General features: G+C 49.0%; 1 protein-coding gene across 2 annotated transcripts in view; it reads left to right on the forward strand.

Moving 5' to 3' along the window:
• Positions 1–154: 154 nt before the first annotated feature.
• The window catches only part of FBXO42 (F-box protein 42), a 50,641-nt gene continuing 29,315 nt past the window's right edge, over positions 155–21,480 (forward strand). Inside the window, exons 1-3 of one of the 2 annotated variants that reach the window (XM_075437365.1) lie at positions 155–232; positions 16,756–17,022; positions 19,429–19,545. In XM_075437365.1, the coding sequence (XP_075293480.1) occupies positions 16,773–17,022; positions 19,429–19,545 (367 nt within the window). In that variant the 5' untranslated portion in view covers positions 155–232; positions 16,756–16,772. Of the gene's footprint in view, positions 233–2,417; positions 2,437–16,755; positions 17,023–19,428; positions 19,546–21,480 lie in introns of those variants that run through there. The other variant, XM_075437366.1, reaches the window with a different exon arrangement.

Genomic DNA, 21,480 nt, shown 5'->3' on the forward strand with positions numbered 1-21,480 from the left:
CCCGCCGTCACGTGACCCCACTTCCGCCCGGCCGCCCCCCCCCGCGATCATGTGACGCGGGGCCGACCGGCGCCTGCGCAGTCCGCTCTCCGCCGTGGCCGCGAGTGGCGGCGGCGGCGGGGAGGGAAGGGAAGATGGCGGCGCCGGTGCGAGCCGTCACCCGGGGGACGCGGCGGCCCCGGCGCCCGCAGCCCTGAGGGGCCCGGCCGCGGCGGGCGGTGGCCGGCGGCAGGTGAGCGGCCCCGCGGTTGCGGCTCCCCGGGGCGGGGAGGGACGGGAGCGGCGGGCGGGCAGCGCCCCTTCCCTGGGGAGCGGGGCGGCGGCGGCGGGCCCGGCCCGCCAGGCCCCTCAGGGCGGGACGGGCCTCCCCTGGAGGGGACCCCGTGTTTGGGGGCTAGAGGGGGGCGTTGAGCCCCTCTTTTCCCTCCTCACTTCTGTTTTGGGGGGGTCTCCTTTGAGGGCAGAGCCCCTCGGGGTCTTGTACCCCCCCCTCCCCCCCGAAGGCTTCTCGTCCCTGTGAGGGGAGAGGCCCCTCCCCTGCCCGCCGAGGGCAGCGGCAGCCCCGGGGGGAGCAAGGTGAAGGCAGCCCCGGGGTCTTCCTCAGCGCCAGGGGCGGGCAAAACCTGCCCCCCACACCCAAAAAAACCCCCAGTTTTTCCCCCAAAAATCACAGTTAGTATTAGGCAGCTCTGAGGTGCACGCTGGCAGTGCGGGGGGGCGATGCTGTGGGTGCCCTGAAGGCTCACGTCTTACGTGTAAAAACAAAGGTGAGGTTCCGGTTATTTTCCAAATATCTCCGTGTGAATCCACGTCTCGACTCGCATCCACGTTCGTGCCTTGCGTGCTGCTCACCGTATGTGTGTGGTTCTGTATATATATACCATTCTGTGATTCTGTATATATTTGTTTTGGTCCTGAAAGCGTTGTGTTAAATCGGTAGTGATGGCAAGCTTGGTATTTATTAGCCCAGCAGGGTTTGGGGTGTTACTCCCCGTTGTCTTTGCTGATGTCTCGTTGGTGGTTTGACAACGGCTTCATTTATTAATATTTTTTGTCACGATGGGGCTGGGCTGAGCAGGCACTGCAGGGGCTCGTCTCGCTGCGTGGTCTCACTCGGGAGGATTATCTCATGCAAGATGCTGCTCAAACCTCTCCGGTGTGAAGTGTCTCACTTCAAGCCTGTTCGGGTTTTCAGATTAGGCAGGGCACTTCTTAGGAGCCACGAGAGCTGGAGCAGAGCCTTGATATCTCACTCTTAATAACCTAAACTGTAATTAATGCTCAGAGGAAGAACAAAAGAGAAGTCATGCAAACTGAAATGCTTGTCTGCAGTACGGTGAATCAGTTCGTTACGTGGGGACCATGTTCTGTCTGTAAGATAACCTGATTGATCACCAGGGATATCGTTTGTATTAAAATGGCTTTAATTCTCACTGGCAGACTGGCTCATGCTGCAGTTCACCACCTGGAAGTCTTCCACTTTGCTAAAGGAGCCGTGAATTAAAAATGAATTACATTTGAGATGCTGCTGACCTAAATTTGTAACCTGGGTGTAACGATGTCTACCCACCCTGCCCTTCAAGGGCGAAGGAGCCACCTCCTGCTGTGGCGCAGCAGCCCAAAGGCTGAATCGATCCGCTGCCTCACAGGCGGCCTCGTGAAGCCCCGAGCTGGTGGTGATGCTGCAGTGTCCTAACGAACCATTTTATATCGCAACGCAGCGGTCACAGCCTGGGCTTGGCCCTTCTGGAGAGCCAAACCTCTGAGCTGGATGTTAATTGAAAAGTTGAGGGACGTGCTGTTATTTCCTCATTTCCATAGCCCTGTGTGTTCCCACCACCATCTCTCCTTCCTTTTCCTTACACTGGTGCCAGAGAAAGGCCGAATACCGGTGGCTTTCCCTGAGGTTGTGTCCCTCAGGTTGGCCTGGGGTCGCTCTTTCCCTGGTGTCGGAATTGGGAGGGAAGAGAGCAGGAGCATGGGCTGTTTCTAGGGCTGGGTGATGCCTCTCTTGCAGAGGGAGGAATTACGGTTGTTACTGCAGCGGGTTCAGTCCTGTTCGCCAGGGCTGCTGTACCTGCATGCTTCTAGCAGAAGCAGAATCGCATCCAGTGGTTGTTTTCGCATAGCGAAGATGTTTGTGCGTGTTTTTCCTGCTGTGTTACCTGGTAGTTTAACTGATGGGAGACTCCGCCCAAGCAGCATTTTTTGCACCGTGGCAAGTGAAGCAGTTGGGTTTGAAAGGCACCGTACGGTTTTATCATTGCGCTGGTTTGCTCTCGTGGACTTTTAAAGGCAGCATGTGTAATTTCAAATTTTAATTTGAGTTTACTACAGCGTTTAGTCTCTGGGACTCGAATTTTCTCTGTGTTTGGCTGTTGGAGAAGCCCTAGAAGAACTCTCGCCTGCAGAACAAACGTTCTTGTCCTGCCTGTGGTCAGTATAAAGATCGGGATGGTTTATTGCCGCTGTTGAACGTCTGTTACCTTTGACTCGGGGATCTCAAGCCACGGGTATTGCTGGCTGCTGCGTCGGACACCTTCTGGAGGGGGTTGTTTGTTCCCAGGGAGAGCGGGGATGTGTTCGGCTGTCCTGTCCTTAATCTTGGGGAAACTTCATGTACATAATTGTCACATTTAACAGGAGTGACACCAGCTATGGCTTTGGAGTGGGAGGGTGGGGATGCTCTGTTCTCCATGCGTTCCCAGCACACGGCTGAGTTGTAAAGGTCTGTTTTCAGGGCTTCAAAGAGGCGTTGGGTTTCGGCGCAGCCTGGTTCGCCCGCTGCTGATTCCAGGCACTTCCACAGGATGTGAGTGAGTGCTGCTGGAAAAGGCTTCCCACTTTCTGTGTAAACAGAGCTGTGCCTCTGTGGGAAGTTATTTTTCCCTGTGTATTTAGTCATGGCAGGCTTTGGTGTAAAACATTGATTCAGACTTTGCCCTAACAAATTTTCTTGAGGTTGAACGTAAATAAGCTTCAAGCCCTTGGCTTTTGAAATGCAGCATCGCGTGGGGATGTCTGCAAGGGCTTATAGAAGGCGTTAGAGCTAGGCTGACATATGGTCCAAATCTAGGTAAAAGCCCGTGAAAAGAAGACTCTGGTGGCTCTGATGATGTGCTTTCTCGAGGTAAGAGCTCCTTCTGGAGTGCGTTTTCTGACCTGAGTGGGACCGTCTGCAGTTGGTGACATCCCCGAGAGATGCATCAAGGTATCTGGGCTGCGCTGCCATTAACAGCTAATGCAACTTTCTGATGTAGTTTAGAAATTCAGGTCAAAATCCCCTTTGAACTCGCTTGTGTCTTAGATTAAAGGAGAGCGGGCTGACACATCCGCATCGAAAATTGTGGCTTGTGTTGAGCAAGTTGCAGAAAACGTGGAGCTTGCCTTCAGGAGCTTGCTGTTTCAAGAGCTGCAAATGTTCTCCTAGAGCTTTGGTTAATTCACATCAGACCATGCTGTGGACTCTTTATTTGCTTCCCTATTTCTATGGCAATTTCAAAAATATTTATCTTTGCTAGCTAAACACCTACTGAAACATCTGTGACTTAAAATGTTCGTTTCCTCCCCACCCACGGTAATATACTTCAGGCAAAGGTGATTTGCAACTCCGATATGCTGTATGCCTTCATCTGTTTCAGACTCATGTTGAAACACTTGTCAGGCTTTTTTGTTCTGTGCTTGTGCAAACTTTGTAATAGTATGGGCTTTGAAGGCTTAAGTGAAGTTGGTAAAGCTACTTGAATTTGTTTGGGGCTTCTTGTTAGGTTAATATTGATGTGCTGTGGTAATGCTCCCTTCCGCTGCTGGTCTTGTCAAACCTCAGATCAGCGGTGACGGCACTGTCGGTGCTTTCAGATGTGTTTAAGGACACCCCAGGTCTCCACGGCAAGTCATGTTTGGTGAAAAGCTGTTTTTATTGGAGTTAGTTGTGAAGGGATGACGTTAGGAGGTGTTCTGCTGCCGGGCTGCCTCGTACCAGAGGTGTAAAAGCAAGAGGCTGTCGCTGAATGCTGCAAATCATTACCAAAAATACATTATAATCATAGCAGAATCCCTGTTTTGTGATACATGTTCTGCCTAAGCAGAGCTCCCTGTGAAGCTGCCGAAATTACTGCTCTTGTTGTTACTGACTGTGTGCTCTGTCTGCAAGTGATGCATTTCAGCAGGCAAAAGATCTCCGGTTTGCTGAGTGATTTTGAGTTTTGTGGATAAAAAGCAGCTCATAAATGTAAAAATCTTGCTGTTAAGTCAGGGTGATTGCGGGAAGAAACTGTCCATCCCAAAACTTTTTACATTGGGGAATCTGTGATACGTATTAATCGTTACGGCTGGCTTTTTATCACTCTGGAGAGCCTGCAACGATACGAGTGATTTATTTGTGCTTTAACAAAGGATCATGAACCCCTTGGGTGCAGTTATCCTCGTGGTGAGCTTGCAGGGGAGGAGGCTGAGCGTGTGCAGGGCATCGAGCCTATTAAAAAAGCGTAATTCTGCAAAAGTCAAACATTTTTGGTGAATCTCTGTTTTTTCTTCTCACTGGTATCGGCTGCATCTCGGATGCTTTCACCGGCATGCGAAGGTGCCTGCTCAAAACACCTTAAACGCAAAAACCAATAGCAGCCACTTCTGGACCGTGGTTGGTCCCGTCCGTTCTGCAGTTATTTAGTTCAATTCCTCCGTCGAGCAGCCACCTTCCATCTCTGTCCTGTTGAATGCTCTTCCTGCATTTGTTTTTAGGCTGGCTGTTTTCTTTCCCCGTCGCAGCTGCTGCTGGGGACTCACCTCCCGGCCCCGTCCTGCGGACACGGACACACGCTGGGGCTTGGGAGGGGACATGTGGGACACTTTAGCCCGCTCTGAACCTGAGTCTCGCATGCTGTGGAACCCCAGGGTTTCGTAATATGTGATAAGACGTGGTTTGCCCCCCTGTCGTGCTCGGTACGATGCAGGCTGTGTTTTTCAGTTAGAAAGGGGTGCCCGTTGGGGCAGTGGGAGTGCTCTCGTTTGGGATGTTAACGAAGGGAGATCTTGGGCTGCTGGGGGAAGCTGAGCTTTTGATGAATAGGTAGGGATGAATTTGAAATTAGCACAATTTCCATGAATTTTTATTTGCTTATTAACATAATGTGGATTTTACTTCTATTTTTGTGTCTTCTCTTTCTTAGTGTTTACTACCTTATATTTTTAAGTCTCACTAAACAGTTACACTTGAGATACAGCATGTAGGATAGAAAGATAACCCTTGCTTTTCTCGGTGGAGATGCATCCTCAACTTGTGCTTTTGCTTCTCATTCTGGGTTGTTGTCTTCATTCGCTGAAAAAAAAAAAATCAGCGTAAAGGCAGGCAAATTCTCAAAATGTGTGGAAACAGCAGCAAATCTTCATCCAGCCTGCTGGGTGGGTCAGACTAGCTCTCGTGAAATCGATTTTAAATTGAATTGCTGGGGTTTATTTTCCTGTAGGTGGCTCAGTCGCTTGCAGGGTTTGCTCGGTGGTGTTGCCGCTGCTGTTTGCGCTGAGGTGCGTGGATCTTCCCTGTGGCTGTAGCCCTATTTCTTTGTCCTTTAAAGCCATGGTGACGGAGGGGACGCAGAGCAGTCCTTCCTGTTTTATAATAATAGGGTTACAGTCACCACCACCCTGCGGCACGCTCGTATCGCCGAAGAGGAAAGTATTTATCCTTCCCTTCCCATCTGCTTTACCTCCTGAAGGATTTAAAGGAATCCTTTGTTGCTGCCTTTAAATGACACTGCTGTTTGTTGGGAGCTGTTTGGGATTTTTCCCCCAAAGATGCTGGTTTATGGGAGAAGTGTGTTTAGCAGAAGCTTTAGTGCTGGGAAGAGCACTCTCCCGGTGCTCGCTGCCAACACCATACAGACACTGAATAAAAGAGACGCTGTCTAGACTGCCAGTCACTGAGCTAACAACGGCTTCACGGGATTTTGAGCGAGGAGAAGCCACGCTGCCTCAAAGTCAGTCCCGCCTTGAAGCCGCCGTTTGCCGGGCTCTGGCGATGCCCTGCGACACAGGCATCTCGTACTCGTGGACCCTCAGGCACCGTTGTCCTCTCCATCCGCATTGCACAGTGCAGCAGGGAGGTACGTAGCCTTGTATTTGCTGAGACTGATGGGTGTTTGCCCTCCCGAGCTAATATCTCCCGCTAAAAAACCCCGGTGATGAATTCAGGCACGTTCTGAATTTATATGATCAAGCCCTCTTCATGGGTGTCGAGGCAAGCGCTTAAGCTCTGTGCTTGCTTTTCGTAAATCTTCCTCGTTTCCATCCCCCTTTTATGTGTTGATTAATGTATCTTTGTTTCCAGTTTCCCCGTCAAAAATGAAGCAGAGCTCTTGGTGCTGTCCGCGTGTTCATCTTGACTCGGGAGAGGCGGTGGCCTAATTTCTTCAGCACAGGTCAGGGAGCCAGAAACCTCCGGTATTGTAATCCTGGTGCTGTCGAGGGCTTGCTTGACCTCGGCTTCTCGGTGCTTTTGTTCCTTTACCTATAAAATGGGGTTAATTACCACCGTGGCGCTTACGAGCCAGGCGCTGGGACACCCGCTGATGCTGTGCTTCTGTAACGTGGAAAGGCGTTTAAGGTTGCGCTGGGCAGGTACATGCTACGTGGCCAGAGGGTTTTCTGGCTGAGCATATCCCTATCAGTGTAAACTCCTTTTTTTTCCACCATTGAGAGAGAGAAAATATTTTCTGTATTGTTGCAATTGCTGTTTAGCAAACAGATCTGCCTTTAAATGCTCTTTGGTGTGATCCAGCCCTGCTCCTGGGCAATATTTGCTAGATGGTTAACTCCATAGTTGGCAGCTTCATCAAAGGCTTTGCACCAGGAATTACACAAACTAGTTTGGAGGTGGCATACAAACTTATTTGATGTGATTGGGCGAGTGGACATTGCAAAAACATGCTTTTATCGTGCTAGACACACAATATGTGTTGAGGCAGAGCAGCTCATCTGCTAGGAGTTAAGATCGGGAGGAGAGCATCGTCTGCAGTGCTGATAATGTCCGTGGCGAGATGGTATTCGATGTCTTGGTACCCTGCTTGCTAACAAAGGTAAAAACATTGCATCAGCACGCTGCTGCAAAGTCAGCAGTCCGTCTGGAAGCGGTGGGTATCCGTTTAAATTGAACCTTGGCTACTGAGTCTGCACTAATGCATGGCTTTTGCCAGTGCGTCCTTCTTTTTTTGGCTGTAAAATCAGTACCCTTGAGCTTGTCTTCACTTCAGATCAAATACCGTAGGGCTGCTCATGACTCTTAGTCGATAGAGGAACATTGTGGTTTGTGAATTTAGGCTGCAGAACAACTTTGTTCATTGCAAAAATTAAATTCTTCCCTATCCCTCCTCCTTCATGCGCGTGTGCTAAGCCCAAGACCACACGTGGGGGGGAACCAGGGGCCTGAATGTGAGCGCTTGCATGACAAGCTGCCCCGCTGGTAAACCCTGACCTTGACCTAGCATTTGCTTAACTTAATTTTGCTGAGCGCTAAAACTTGATTCTTTGTTCCTGCAGCAAAACATTAAGCCTGAATTTTGCAGCAGTGTTGGAAACCTAAATCTTGACTGGTTGTCCTACTGCTTAAAGCAACAGGAGATGGCCTGATTTGCATGGACAGCGTTGCAGCTGAGTAATAACGCTGATTATTTAAGTCTCTTGAAGTGCTGGTAATTTCTGAAGGAGGTTGCACGGAGCAGTGTGTGTCTGTCTCGCGATGGGCTTTTGCCAGGGTTGGTGTTGTGGAAACAAGGCTTATGGAGTTTGCTGTCCCTCTCACACCAACTCCTGATCCCCTTACCCCTTTCTGCCCGATTCAACAAAAGGATAAAGGTCTCAAAGATCCTGAGTTCCCCCAAGTTTCACAGGGTGCAAAAGGGAGAGGAAGGACCCTGTGAGCACCCTCGCCAGCGGCAAGAAAGCTCCGAACCCTGGAGACCAGAGGAGCTACCGGGGAGGAAGAAGGTCCAACACCCCCCATGCGATCGCAGCAGGCAGCGGAGGCTCAGCCAGGAGCGATGCGTCGGTAGGAAGTGACATTGTGCTGCTTCCCGAGCTGCCTGTTTTGCTGGCTGAGCTGGAGGAGGTGGATGCGATCCAGGGCTTTCCCGGCCAAGGAAGTCGTGCGCCGGGTCGGACTCTGACACTCGCTGCGGGCTGCTTTCCTGTGGCAGTGTTTGCTTGACACGTGGGCACCTCGGGGACTGCGGTTTCCTCCGTGTGGGCAGCAGTTTAGTGGGAATTGTGCCGGGAGCAGCTGTTTGGATTCATCGGGTTACACTGTGCAAACAAAAGAGTTTCTTTAAAATAATAAGAAAGCCCAACCGCACTGAATAAGCATCTAATGCAGTCTGTTAAAAAATTAGGAATGAAGTCACCCAACATGTTTGGGTGCCTCCTAGTTTTGTTAGCAAACCCTTCTCCAGGATGTTTCCATGCTTTACATGTAATTATTTTGCCTGAGCAGGCTTTCTGAACGATTTGGACGTAGAAATGGGCATGGGGCTGTATAGAAATGTAAGTACAGAAACGATGTTTCTGTATTTGTGCTTTCAGTCTTATTTTTCATACAGTCAAAACTGGGCTGGTTTTTAGATCAATAGCATGTGTTTTCCTTGTTCACCTGTAAATCTGCCTTCATTTGCCCGAAAACTATACAGATAACCAGTTTTAGTGACTTTGGTAGGTTGAAGAGATGTCTGTAGAAAGTAAGGAGTGCTGTGTCATTTTTACAGACTGTCCTCAAAATAATTAATTTAACTGCAGCTTTCCAAGTGCTGCCCGTGAGCTCCAGACCAGCTGTGGTATCTTAACGACAGAGGGAGGTGACAGTTATTTCTAGGGTCTGCTGTCGTGGGTTCGCGTGGCGTTGCCGAGCAGGAGTTCTTGCTGATGAATCATCGCAGGCAGCTTTGGATAGGGACTGAAAATCGCATTGGATGTTTTTATCCAGGCAGCCGCTGGGCAAACTGTTTATTGTTGGACACCGTACATCACAACAGGAGAAGCATCTACACATCTTCCTCTAAAATCCTCTTTTTTCAAGTCTCAAAGCCTTCTATTTGCTTGTTTAGGGATTATTCTTGTTTTCTGGCTAGCGTGCAGTTTTGCCTTAATTTTGAAACAAGTCATGATTATTTGTCTTGCTAGAAAAAGTTCAGGTGAGAATAATTTGAATTAACGGCTTGCAGGGAGCCGGTAGAGGGAGCGTGTGAGCCCGAAATACTGCTGATGTCCCAACAAAATGTAGGGGGGTTTCAGGAGAGGGGATGGATATCAAACACAAACCTAGAAACAGTCCAGCCTATCACTGCATCCGAGCAGAACAGTTTTCAGAAGAGGCCAAATCTGGGTCGGAGTTACTGGGATGACGCTTTCTGTGTTTGAAGACCCCCAACTAGGTTTGAGGTTCAGACTTGCCAATTTTCAGCTTGGTTGGAGGGATGTGATGTCGTTGAGCGGTTACTGAGGTTGCAGACTTGGAGGCGTGCACGTGGAGGCTTGAAATTTTATTAGGGAAACCCAAAGAGCGTGGGGCTCCGTGTATAGATGCCTGGCCTGTCCAGATCATCTTTTTAACCTAAAGGTAAACATATTTCATGCCCAGTGTGATTGAATTTGGGACTTGTTGGCCAACAGCATGCATGTGAGCTCAGGCAGTACCCTAAAGAAGCGAAACAGCAGCTTCTTCTGTGGTGTTAGTGCTTATCAAGCCAGGTTTCAACAGGTTTTAAATAACTTAAGCTGTTTTAAGGGTAATAACACTGTCAAAAGAAACTAGAAAGTCTCCAAATCCCATTTGTTATGGATACATTTGAGGGGTTTTGTGACGGGATGTTGTTGAGCGGCGTTTGCAGGGATACCTGGAGACAGTCTTGGTGCTTTCGCTTTTTGGTCTGGTTCTTGATTTGTTAATATTTTATGACGCTTTCAGGCCAGTTCTGAGGTTTTGTCCTGTTTATTCCATTAGCAAATTTGAATGACAGGTTTTGCTGTGTCCACCTGAAGTGTAGTCTCATTAAGCTCTGCTGTTCCCGGTTGTTCTCATGAGCCATATGCTAGTGAGAAGTGTATAAAACATGGGCTACCTCGGTATATGTTCCTATGATAAATCCAGAATAAACCTCGGGTTTTCTTTCTCATTTTCAGTGCTTTAATTTTGTAGGTAGATAGATTAGGCAGAATTTATTTTTAGGTTTCTGTGCTGTTGGTACAATAAATCTTGCTGCGTAATGTTATATTGCTACTTTGGGTTTTTTTCTGAAAGCTTAGAATGAAAATGAGCAAGAATCTGGAATAGCTGGGTTTGGCTTGTCATCATCTGGGTGGGAGGGATTTCTGGTAACTCCCTAAACCTTTTTATTGTAATATTATTAATTAAAAGTCAGTTGTAATCATGCTGTTTCATTACAGTATGGCGCAGGTTATATGGCACTGTAAAACAAAGTCACGTAATTTTGAATTTGTCTCTGGAGTCTCTATAAAAATACTGGTTTAACAGGGAAAATACACAGCAGGGAGGTAGCACCGAAAGTGGTGTATTTGAATTTTCAGGCTTGCAGATGGAATTTAGGAAGCCTTTATTTTCATGAGTGAAGCTAGGTCTTATATGAAAGAAAAAAACCAATTTCCTGTTGAAAGGCAGCTAAAGGGAAAAGCTGTGCTTCAAAGAACTTGTGATTGCCTGTTTTGCAGGGATAAGAAGAAAAGCGCTGTGCAGGTGTCCCCGAGGTCTCGCTCGCTCCTCTGGGTGCGATGCTCGGCGGCAGCGCAGACAGGATATTGCTCATCGTTTGGTTTCCCAGAGGCTTTGTTTTCTATTTTTGACTAAAATCTGCTTTTTTTTCCATGGCTGAACTTGTCTAGCAGTTGATTTTCAAATGCATCACCTCTAACTGGTGCAAGTTTTGGAGGACTGGAAACATCTCATTGAACGGTGTCCATCCCTACCCAGGATCCCATGGCTCCTGCAGACATTTGCTCCCTGTGCTGTTGCTTTCATAAAATAGTGTGATTCTGCCTGGGAAGTAGTGCTTTATTTTTTCCTCTGATATCGCTGGAAAACGGCTCGGGACTTCTTTAGGACAACTGATAGTAACAAAAGCCAAGCTGGATGGGGGGAAGCTGCCATTAAATTCCTTGATGGCACAGCTGCACGAGACAAACAATAAAATATCATGCACAACTAATCCTTCCCAATACAGATAGGAGTTTTTTCCAAGGAAAGCAGCCTAAGACTTACTATTAAATGTGTCCATCTGATGGAATAGGCTTTTTTTTTAAACGGGTAAGAGAATGAGCCTCAAAGGTCTAGATGTCTCCATAAATGCTAGCCTGCCGTGCCGATGGGGTTGTTGACAAGCAGAATAAACAGTTGCAAAGTATGAGGAAGAGTCTGGAGTGGGCTAGAGGCAGTTGCTATCTTCCACCCCTAAATTAACGCCGTAGCTGCTGGTTGCCAAGTGCAATTAATTGTTCTGTTCTGCAGAGTCCCTTTCTCCTTCCAGCCGAAGCAGTCGGCCAGCCAGGGCTGGGTCCTTTCACACACCTTTATTATTTTTTTTTTCCTGGGTGAGAACATAGCTTCTGCGATTATGTTTGGAGAGAGAATTTTTTGTGGCATGTGAAAATGAGCATTCCCTTATGACTAATGTGCTCTGACTCAGTACTATTACACGGCCTCTTGTTTTCATTCAAGAACTTTGCCTTGGAGGCTTTTTTCCCCTAAAATCTGTTGACTTCTTTAAAAAAAAAAAAAAAAAAAAGAAAAAAAGCCAGGTCAAAAACCCTGCGGGTTCAAGCACTTCTTCAAACAGCTGAGAGTTGCGGAGAAGAGGAGGTGGCTCGGGATGGGAACCACTGATGCCACCCACGCCTATGAGTTGGGGTCCATGGGACCAGGAGAGATACCCGCAGGTAGGGGAACCTTCTTGGGTCGAGAGGGGTTTTGCAGGAGCTGGCTGCTGGCTGCCCGACGTTGCTATGGGGCTTTGAGGAGTGCTTCAACCCGGTGGGGTTTTTGCCTGCATTTAATATTTTTCATCTGTTTGTTCCACTGAGGCAGATAATTACTTTAGCAGAATAAATAGCAGGTTTTAAAATAATTTCAGGAGAGGAGAGAGGGAAAATTGAGGTGCTCTGGAAGGAGGAAAAGAGTTATAAAATGTTTTGCCAGCTGGCAGAGACGCAGCTTTTAGGAAGGGCCAGGCAGTTTTGATCAGCACTGGCAGAGCTCTGTTTCGATTGCCCTTCTAGCGTTTCTTTACATGTTATTTTAAGCAGCTGCGATTCCTCCTTGGTGGGGCTTCAGGCTAATTTCTGAACACCATAAAACGTTTCTGCTGCTGGAACATGAAGGCTGTTCTCTGAGAGCAGGAGGACTGTAGGGTGCAAAATATAACAGCGTGCTTCAAGGGGCTCATGTTGGCCTTTGCAGCGATCGGTCCAAGCAGAAAGTGACTCCTGGATCCGTCCCGGCGAGTTAATTGAATTGCACATACTTTTGGACGAGACACAACTTCTCCGATCCCTTCGCTGCGGCTTTTTGAGTGCTCAGAGGTTAATTTTAGCCTGTGTGCAAACTGAAGTCTGGCTCGGTGCAAGCAGAGAGTGCCTGGAGAGCCAGGATGAGTGAGAAAGCACCTACTGCATCCCTCCTAAATGCAAACAGGTCAGAAGCGCTCTGTTCTGCTCGTCAGATAACTAGCAAAAACACTGGCATGGGAATTTCTCCTGTGGATCTTCTGAATAATTGGTAGTAGGAGCTGGCTGGGATGCTTTCGCTCTCTCTCAGTGACTGCCTGGGATTCTCTCTCCTTTTTCGATGCTGGAGCAGGGTCATAGGCCAGGGGTTTTGCTGCTTTGCAATGCGGGGGTGGTTATTCCCAGCCCGCTCTTCCCGTGTCATAAGAGCAAAATCTGCACCCGCAGCAGGTCAAGTTTGAAGGGTTATTTTGACAGCAACTTGCCTTTTGGGAGTCGAGTTTATTGCTAGTCTTGTTTTCCGTAAGAAAAATAACACAATGTGGGTGTGAAAACTTGAGGATGGTTTTTTCTTATGCTGAAATGTTTAGAGAATGAGGATCTAGCAAAGTAGAGGTATTTGAATATTTATCATATTGTCAAGTGGTCTGGTAAGGCCAGGCAAAACTTGGTGCAGCTTGTCCGTCCGCAGATCTGCACAAGCACATGCTATTGAGAGGCATCGAGGGGTTTCCCCGCTCCTCCTGCCTTTCTGAAATCGGCCTTAGAGATCCTTTTCTAACCCCCAAGCTGATTTGCGCCCGTGGTTAACATGCTGTGTTGTGTTGTTCCCAAACCTGCTCCAGAGGATTGAAATTGGGATTTAATAATTGGAAAAAAAAAAAAACCCTTGGTAGCCAGGCTTTCGTTCTAGTTCTAGTTGGAGGCTGGTAACAAGTGGTGTCCCTCAGGGGTCAGTACTGGGCCCAGTCTTGTTTAACTTCTTCATCAACGACCTGGATGAAGAGTTAGAATGTACCCTCAGCAAGTTTGCTGATGACACCAAACTGGGAGGTGTGGTAGACACACCAGAAGGCTGTGCTGCCATTCAGCGTGACCTGGATAGGCTGGAAAGTTGGGCAGAGAGGAACCTGATGAGGTTCAACAAAGGCAAATGCAGGGTCCTGCACCTGGGGAGGAACAACCTCATGCAGCAGTACAGGCTTGGGGTGGACCTGCTGGAGAGCAGCTCTGCGGAGAGGGACCTGGGTGTCCTGGTGGACAACAGGTTAACCATGAGCCAGCAGCGTGCCCTGGCTGCCAAGAAAGCCAATGGAATCCTGGGGTGCATCAAGAAGAGTGTGGCCAGCAGGACGAGGGAGGTTCTCCTTCCCCTCTACACTGCCCTGGTGAGGCCTCATCTGGAGTACTCTGTCCAGTTCTGGGCTCCCCAGTTCAAGAAAGATGAGGAGCTACTGGAGAGAGTCCAGCGGAGGGCTATGAGGATGAGGAGGGGACTGGAGCATCTCTCCTACGAGGAGAGGCTGAGGGAGCTGGGCTTGTTCAGCCTGAAGAAGAGAAGGCTGCCAGGGGACCTTAGAAATGCTTATAAATATCTGCAGGGTGGGGGTCAGGAGGATGGGGCCAAGCTCTTTTCAGTGGTGCCCAGCGACAGGACAAGGGGCAATGGGCACAAACTGAGGCACAGGAAGTTCCGTCTGAACTTGAGGAAGAACTTCTTCCCTCTGAGGGTGACAGAGCCCTGGCCCAGGCTGCCCAGGGAGGCTGTGGAGTCTCCTTCTCTAGAGATATTCCAGCCCCGCCTGGCCGCGGTGCTGTGCAGCCTGCTCTGGGTGACCCTGCTTGGGCAGGGGGTTGGACTAGATGACCCACAGAGGTCCCTTCCAACCCCTACTATTCTGTGATTCTGTGATTCCTGCATTTCCCATCTGACTTCCTCCAGCGGGTTTTGGACATTATTTAAAGGGTAAATAAAAGCTGTTGAGAAACGCACATAATCTTTGCTTCTAAACCTTAATAACATGACAGATGTCTTGTGTGAACCTGTCAAGCCGAGGCTTATGTTCGGCGTTGTCACCCGCAGGTGTCCCATAGTACCTGATCTGGATGCAAAAGCACTTCTGTTTTGTTTTCTAGCACGTTTCCAGGGTGTGAGACGCCTGCTGCTCTGCCTGGGTAGACATGCGGCGCTCTCTTTTCCCAAGCCCTGAGAGAGGGACTGACCCTCCTTCCTCCGACCTCCCCGGCTCGAGCGAAACCGCATCCCGAGGCTGGAGTACCGGGAGCCTTTGGCTTCCTCCCACGCTGTGTCATGCTTGGAAAAGACCCAACCCTCTATTTTTTAATTAATTTTTTTTTTAGCGCAGCTCAGCTTTGTTTTTTTCCCCAGTTTTCCATTTCTTAATCTTTGGGAATTTGTGCATTATCTGCTGCGTAATGCAGTTTGCTGGCAGCAGCAGCGCTTGTGTCAGAGCGTTTGGGTTTCAGCCTTTCTCTGTCACAACATTGACTCTGAGAAGGATTTCTGACAGGGGAAAACGTGCCAAGCATCTGTTAAGATGATAACTTGTAAGTTTAATTTTGACGTGGTTTCTACCGAAGATTGACAGCCCCATGGATTTTCTGAAGCTGCTTCATCAGGGAACCTGACAAAAGTGGAGAGTAATGCTGTCGAACGTAATTTTTCTGAGCATGAATTAGTTGTCATGGCAAGCTTTTCTGCTCCGCGTCTCCGCCATCTGCTATTCCCATGGCTCTTCGTCTCGGTGTATGGCAGGATGGGAAAACCCTGGATTTAGCCTGGGAAGGCAGTAGAGATTGCATTGCTGGGAGCTTGTAACGGCTTCATTTATTCCTGATAGCTCAGTAACTTAAATTTCTTGCACCCTTATTTTGTGCGATACTAAGTTTGGCAAAAATAAGTTACTGTAATTTATGGCCAACATAGTGCAAGGTACGTTGGGCAAAGCGCCGTGTCTTGTCTTCCCTCTTGAGGAGCCGTTTGCTTCCTGGGCTTGCTGCAGCTGGGATTTGTTCCACAGACTGTGTTGATCCACATCCCATCATCCCAGTGGATCTGGGACCTGGGGATGGCTGGGCAGCCTCTGCCGCCGGGAGTTGGGAGTAGCTCACGCTGGGCGATGTAAGAGCTGAGAGCTTGCCCTGCTTTGGGTCCTTCGTTACAACCTGCTGTGCTGGGAAAGGAGAAGAAGGGAATGAGTGATTGCAGTTTTTGGGGAAGGAAGTCCCTGTGTCGTCCTCGTGAGTTGTTGTGTTGGTTTGAGCTGTCGGTGCAGGTATAATCACGGAGCAGTTGCATCCCTTGGCTTTCACCCAGCAGTGTCGGAAGGGAGAGCTATCACCGCCCTCCCCAAAGCGGGTCAGCTGCTTCCCAGAAAATAGGGTCCAGGGATTTGTTTTGCAGCGACAGGCAGGGGTTTAACTGCACTGCGTGCCAACTGGCTGAACTGGACGCAGCCGCTTGTTAAGATGGATTTATTTCATGATGTATATCTGTCATCGGTGCGGTACCTTATGCTTAAGATGTTCTGAATAGCTGGAGATACAATATTCAATATTCCAGCCTTTCAGCAGCAGTAAATCCCGTGGGCGTTTTTCTTCCCTCACCTACTGTCAGTAAGCAAATGCCTGCAAGTATTTAATAAAAAAAGAAAAAAGGGGGATGTTAAGGGAGAATGGGACAGGATTCCCCCACCTTCCCGTGTGCTGCTGAGAAGTTGCTTGGGGTAAAGCAGGCTCGCTGGCAAAACTGGTTTCGCAGGGGAGGAGGGGCTGCGGAGCTGTCGCTTCCATCTTCTCTCGCCTTGGGTTGCTCTCAATTCTGGGGGGATCCCTTTCCCCGTCACTGCCCGGCCCCATGGTGCGAACAGCCAGGGCCACCGGCCAGCAGCGTGGTGCCTTCTGCCTGGCGAGGGAGCAGGAGTCGAGGGGCTGCGGTTCCTCCAGTGGGTTGGTTTTTTGCTCTCTCTGGTACCGTCTGTAGGCGACGGTGGGGCTGAGAGCAGTGAGAGATGAAGAAGTGGCCTGGGAAAATGCTGCGCCAGTGGAGGATGCCTCATACCTAAACTGCGTGCAACCTGCTTCAAAGCTTTGCAAAAACCACGTCCTCGACGTGGAGCTTGCAGGGGTAGAGCTCAGTAACCTGTGGTGTAACGTGCACAGCTTGCAGATGCATTTCTGATGCTATGGATTTTCTTTGTGACCTTGCTGTTGTCTTTTTTTTTCCCCCCCGTGAAGTGGTGAAGTGGAATGCCATGGCCAGTTCCTCGGACAGTGAAGATGACGGTTTCATGGCCGTGGATCCAGAAGACGCTGTGGTTGAAGGGACGATGGAGCAAGACGATGAGCCGCATGCTGAGCTGGAGGTCGAGGAGACCAGGCATAACAGATCAATGCTGGAGCTCCCAGAAGAGGTTTTGGAATATATCCTCTCCTTCCTTTCACCCTACCAGGAGCACAAAACTGCTGCCCTTGTCTGCAAACAGTGGTATCGACTAATCAAAGGTACAAATAGCTCTAGTGAGGGTGCATTTGTTTTAATTGTGGGAACACAGATTCATATCCCAGCTGCTCTTCGCTTTGCTTGAGCCTCACCTGTTGTTTTCTCCTCAAACTCAGAAATTCAACTCCTGCAAAATGCCAGAAAAAATAGCTACAGCCGTCAGGGTGCTTGCTTTGCTGAAGGCATTGCTGCCAGTGGCGCAGAATTGAGCCCCTGGGCCTCGCTGGTAGCTGAAAAGAGTGAAACCTCAAAACCCCCACGACAGAGCAGCTCGCTCACGTTGCTTCGGAGCGCTCCCCGCGCACTGCTGACGTGCAGCGCTGCTGACCTTGTGTTCGGGCTTCCTCTCCACCACACAGCAGCCCCCGTTGCTGGCGTCCTGTGTCTAATGTGGCTGTAATTGTGCTTCGTTTGCGTCTTGCTCAGTAATTAACGTTCCCAAAGCTTATGGTTTTGGCTGGAAACAAACCCGTGTCTAATTGTTACAGCTCTGCTGAAGATAAGCGGTATATGAAATCTGCATTAGTATAGATCTACATATTCAGACTTCCTGAAGGAGTAGCCCTGAGATACAGATACTTCACTTTCCCTCCGTGCAGCATTAATTCCAAAGCCTTGTGGGGATATTTGAATGCTAGATATGCATGATACAACAAATAGGTAGGTAAAGTTTGGACAAAGATACATGTAAAGCTACCGGCTTCAGTATTTTTTGAATACATTGGATGATTTCTGTTGGGGACGCGTGTTATGATTGCAAACTTCATTAAAAAGTAAACAGTTTAAGAGGAGACCACAGGTAAATCTGTAGGAAATGAGGCACGCCGCTGCACAAGGGTAACTTGTTTCTTCTGGAGAATGCAGAGCGGGTGTCAGGTGAGCAACGCCTTTGGCAGGCGTGTGGGGTGATGGCTAATTTGTGGACTTCTCAGCATAGGTGAAAGCGTTGCTCGGGTTCCAGGCATTTTCTGCCTTGCCCAGAGTTTAACAGGCTGGAGGTTTAAAAAACCCCCACAGCTACTTCAGAAGCGAGAGTTGCACGAAATTACTCTTTTTGCATAATTTTGGGTCAGCAGCAGCCCGCACCCCTGTGGAAAGGTTCTTTCAAGTGTCCACGGCCCTTGAGTCGCTGGTTGGGTGCACTTTCTCATGCGTGCTTGTTCCTGGAACGGCCTGAAGAGATGCAAAGGATGCAGCTGGAATGGTCAAGCACCTGGTGATTCACCGCAAAAGAGACTGTGGGAAACATCCCTGGAGTGGAGGGAGGGATGAGCAGCCCAGGACGCAGCGTGGCATTGCAGTGAGTTGTCCAGGTCTCAGGAGATGAGTCGCGCTGCACAGCCGTGCCGTTTTTGTGGCCGCTGTAGCAAAAAAGGGAGTGTGGTTGCTAATCTGCATGCTGTGAAGCAGAGAGGTCACTCGAGGTAAAGGCTTGATTTGTTTTTTGCTGGTTTATTTTTCCTGTTTGTCAGGATACATCTGCTGTGAAATCCTATAGTTCAGACTACACTTCCCACGTGACTCTCGGGGACCAGCTGCTTGAGGACCCCGGGCTTCATTATTTTTACAAAACTTCCTGCTTTATATCCCAGAGTGTGGTTTCTTGCTGGGGGCGTTCCTGGCACAGGGCTTTCAATAAGCAAATCCTTGGGAAAAATTCTTGGCAGGTTGTGGCATCCTCGGCGTGAGGGCTGCCATAGCATAGCGGATGCCACCGAGTCTCCGCTGAGCCGCTGCAGTTGTAAATCTTCGCCAGCTCCTTTTCTTGCCACGGGGAGCGGCCTCTGGCCCCTCTCGGCACGCACACAGGCACATGTGCTCCATACGCAGAATTAATTGCAGCTCTGGAGCCAGCCTGCTCCACGGAGGAGCTGTTGTCGGCCAGATGCGCTCCCTCGCATGGCTAAGGAGGAGCATTTTCACCTAAGACTCTTATCACCAGTGTCTACTCTCGTATTTATTTTAGATTCCTGTGCGGTAACTGCATGCACGCTCTTAAAAATTCATTATTGCAGGTTATTTATCCTCAAAGGTCCATTAAGGGAAAGGCAGCGGCTCCTCTGGGGGCGTGATTAGGAGAGGGCAGGCTTGCATTGCGGCAGAGAGGGCTGAAAAGCAGCTCTGCAAAGGCAGCACATGTGCTTACCTTTCACAAAGGCTTTGTTTTACCACGCTAGAGCTGACAGATATCGGAAATGTAGTGAATCAGTTCAGTGAAAGCTGCTGATTTTTCACATTTGCGGAGTCCCTATTCTTTATTCTCTTTAATCTTCTGAATTTCCAGCAGTGTATTTATAATCTAAATCCAGAGGCTCTTTATAATTGCTGTCACGCTGCTTGTGCAACTGTGCAGGCACGGTTTGTTCTTAACGTGCCCCAAATTTTGCTGACATCTTTTTTTTCCCTAGGTGTGGCCCATCAGTGTTATCACGGCTTTATCAAAGCAGTGCAAGAAGGAAATATTCAGTGGGAGAGTCGCACTTACCCCTACCCTGGCACCCCCATCACGCAACGCTTCTCGCACAGTAAGTAGCTGCTGGGGAAAAGCTCTGCCGGCCCTGACTGGAGACGGGAAGCTGCAGCTGAGGGGCTGGCACCGCATCGCACAGGACCTGGCAGTGCCACACGTGCCTGTCGCCGCGGCAGAGTCCCCGCCGGTCGGTGTAACCCGCAGCGCTGCCAACACAAGCGCTTCGCACAGGAGTAGGGATGCGGTAGCTGCCTGCCGTGGTTATTGGCTCGTTGCTCTTGGGAAGTGGCAATGGAGCTTGGGTGGGACTTGTGCTTTCCAGTTTTGCAAATTTTACACGCAGGCTTCTTTCCACAGCTCCCCTTGGAGTCTGAACTTTGTGTCCTCTGCAGTAGAAATCACACTCGGTAGTGACTTGAGTCCAGTGGCTGTCCAAGCCGGTGAGCTCGCATACCCGCAGCACCCAGGGACGTACGCTGGCTGCTGCTGTAGCCGCTCATCTACTACATTTGCGAGTAATATAATTTGGAGCAGGCTGAGCGTGGCTTAATTGAAAATAAAACACAGAGCTGCACATGAGAAGCTTTGAGGAAGGTGGATTTGCTGATGGAAGCGATTCAGTCAACAATGCCACTTAACATATGGGTGAATTTTTGCCCTGCTTCAAAGTTTTAGGAAGAGAACAGAAAAAGCATTCCCGTTGCGGGGGAAAGATGCTTAAATAAAACTTGTTATTTGTACTGCAATACCATCGAGCCGCCGCAGCCTCCTCTGCCAGGTGACGTAGTCAAATATGACAAAAATTCCGTCCTTGTGGCTTCGTCACCGGGTCTGAGCCCCCCTGGAGGCAGTTCTTCCGGGGAGAAAATTTCGTTTTTCTGAAGGTAAACAAACATGGTGTAAGCGGTGCGGTTCCAAGAGCAAGCAGACATAAAATTTTCATATTCCCAAGTAATAATTTATGAAGCAACTGATGCGCAGCCTCCTGCCAAGACAAGCCCAGGAGACGCTGCGGGAAGCTCTGGTGAAGTCATTGTGCTCTTCAAAGATTTCCTTGTCCTCCTAAAGAATAAGGAAGGCACCACCGTTTGTAGCTTGTAGTTAAGTGGCCATGCTAATAAAGTTCTTATTAATGACTTGCAGATTCACATGTATTTTCCCCTCAGTTTTTGCAGCCTTTTTGCAACTGGTGAGGTTTAAGGCTAGCTAGAAATTACCTGAAAAAGGCCCAGATATTGCACCAAAGGGTGCTGTGTGCTCTGTAATTTATTCTGCTGCCCACCCGGGGCTTCCCCTGAGCGTGCCGCTGTTATACTCGATCCGAAATGAGTTGTCTTACTAAAGCCACTGCCCTCGGAGCATGTAAGCTGTTTTAGTCTCGCTCTTTGGCAGTGTCCTGGCTCTGGTCAGCCCTCGGTCGCTACAGAAGCATTATTAATGCACTTTATGCACAGAAGGCTAATCTGGATTAACTTGTTTGCTGACTTAAACTGATTTTTTTTTTTAAAGCAGTTCTCCAGATCTGCGGTGTCTGCTTTCCCTGCAACAAAGTGTTGCGTGTTTGTGGGTGGATTCCAGTATTAAACTGCAGCTACAAATCATTAAATTCAGACTGAATCTCTAAACCTATGACCTAGAATACTAAGATGCAGTGAGCCGAGGTGAAGTAAGAACAGGAGGTTTGGGGATGGGGGCAGGGGGGGGAAGTGAGGGAGGACTCACAAACCCCTTTTTTAGGGGTGAGTGATTTGCTGGTTTTGTGGGAAGACGTCATCTACCAGGCACGAGTCGTTTAAAGTCAGCAGGCAGCGGTAGATAGAATTGGCTGGGGCTATCTCTCTTCAGGATTTATACGAAATATCCCAGGAGTGCTCGTATGGAGCATAAAAGGACAAGCGAGAGAATTTTAAATAGTTAGAGGTCACTGTGTCTTCTAGAAATGCTGAAGGGAGTAACAGAAAAACTGTATGATAAGGAATAATGAATGGAA

This window comes from Opisthocomus hoazin, chromosome 16, assembly GCF_030867145.1.
Source record: "Opisthocomus hoazin isolate bOpiHoa1 chromosome 16, bOpiHoa1.hap1, whole genome shotgun sequence".
NCBI classification, from domain to species: Eukaryota; Metazoa; Chordata; class Aves; order Opisthocomiformes; family Opisthocomidae; genus Opisthocomus; species Opisthocomus hoazin.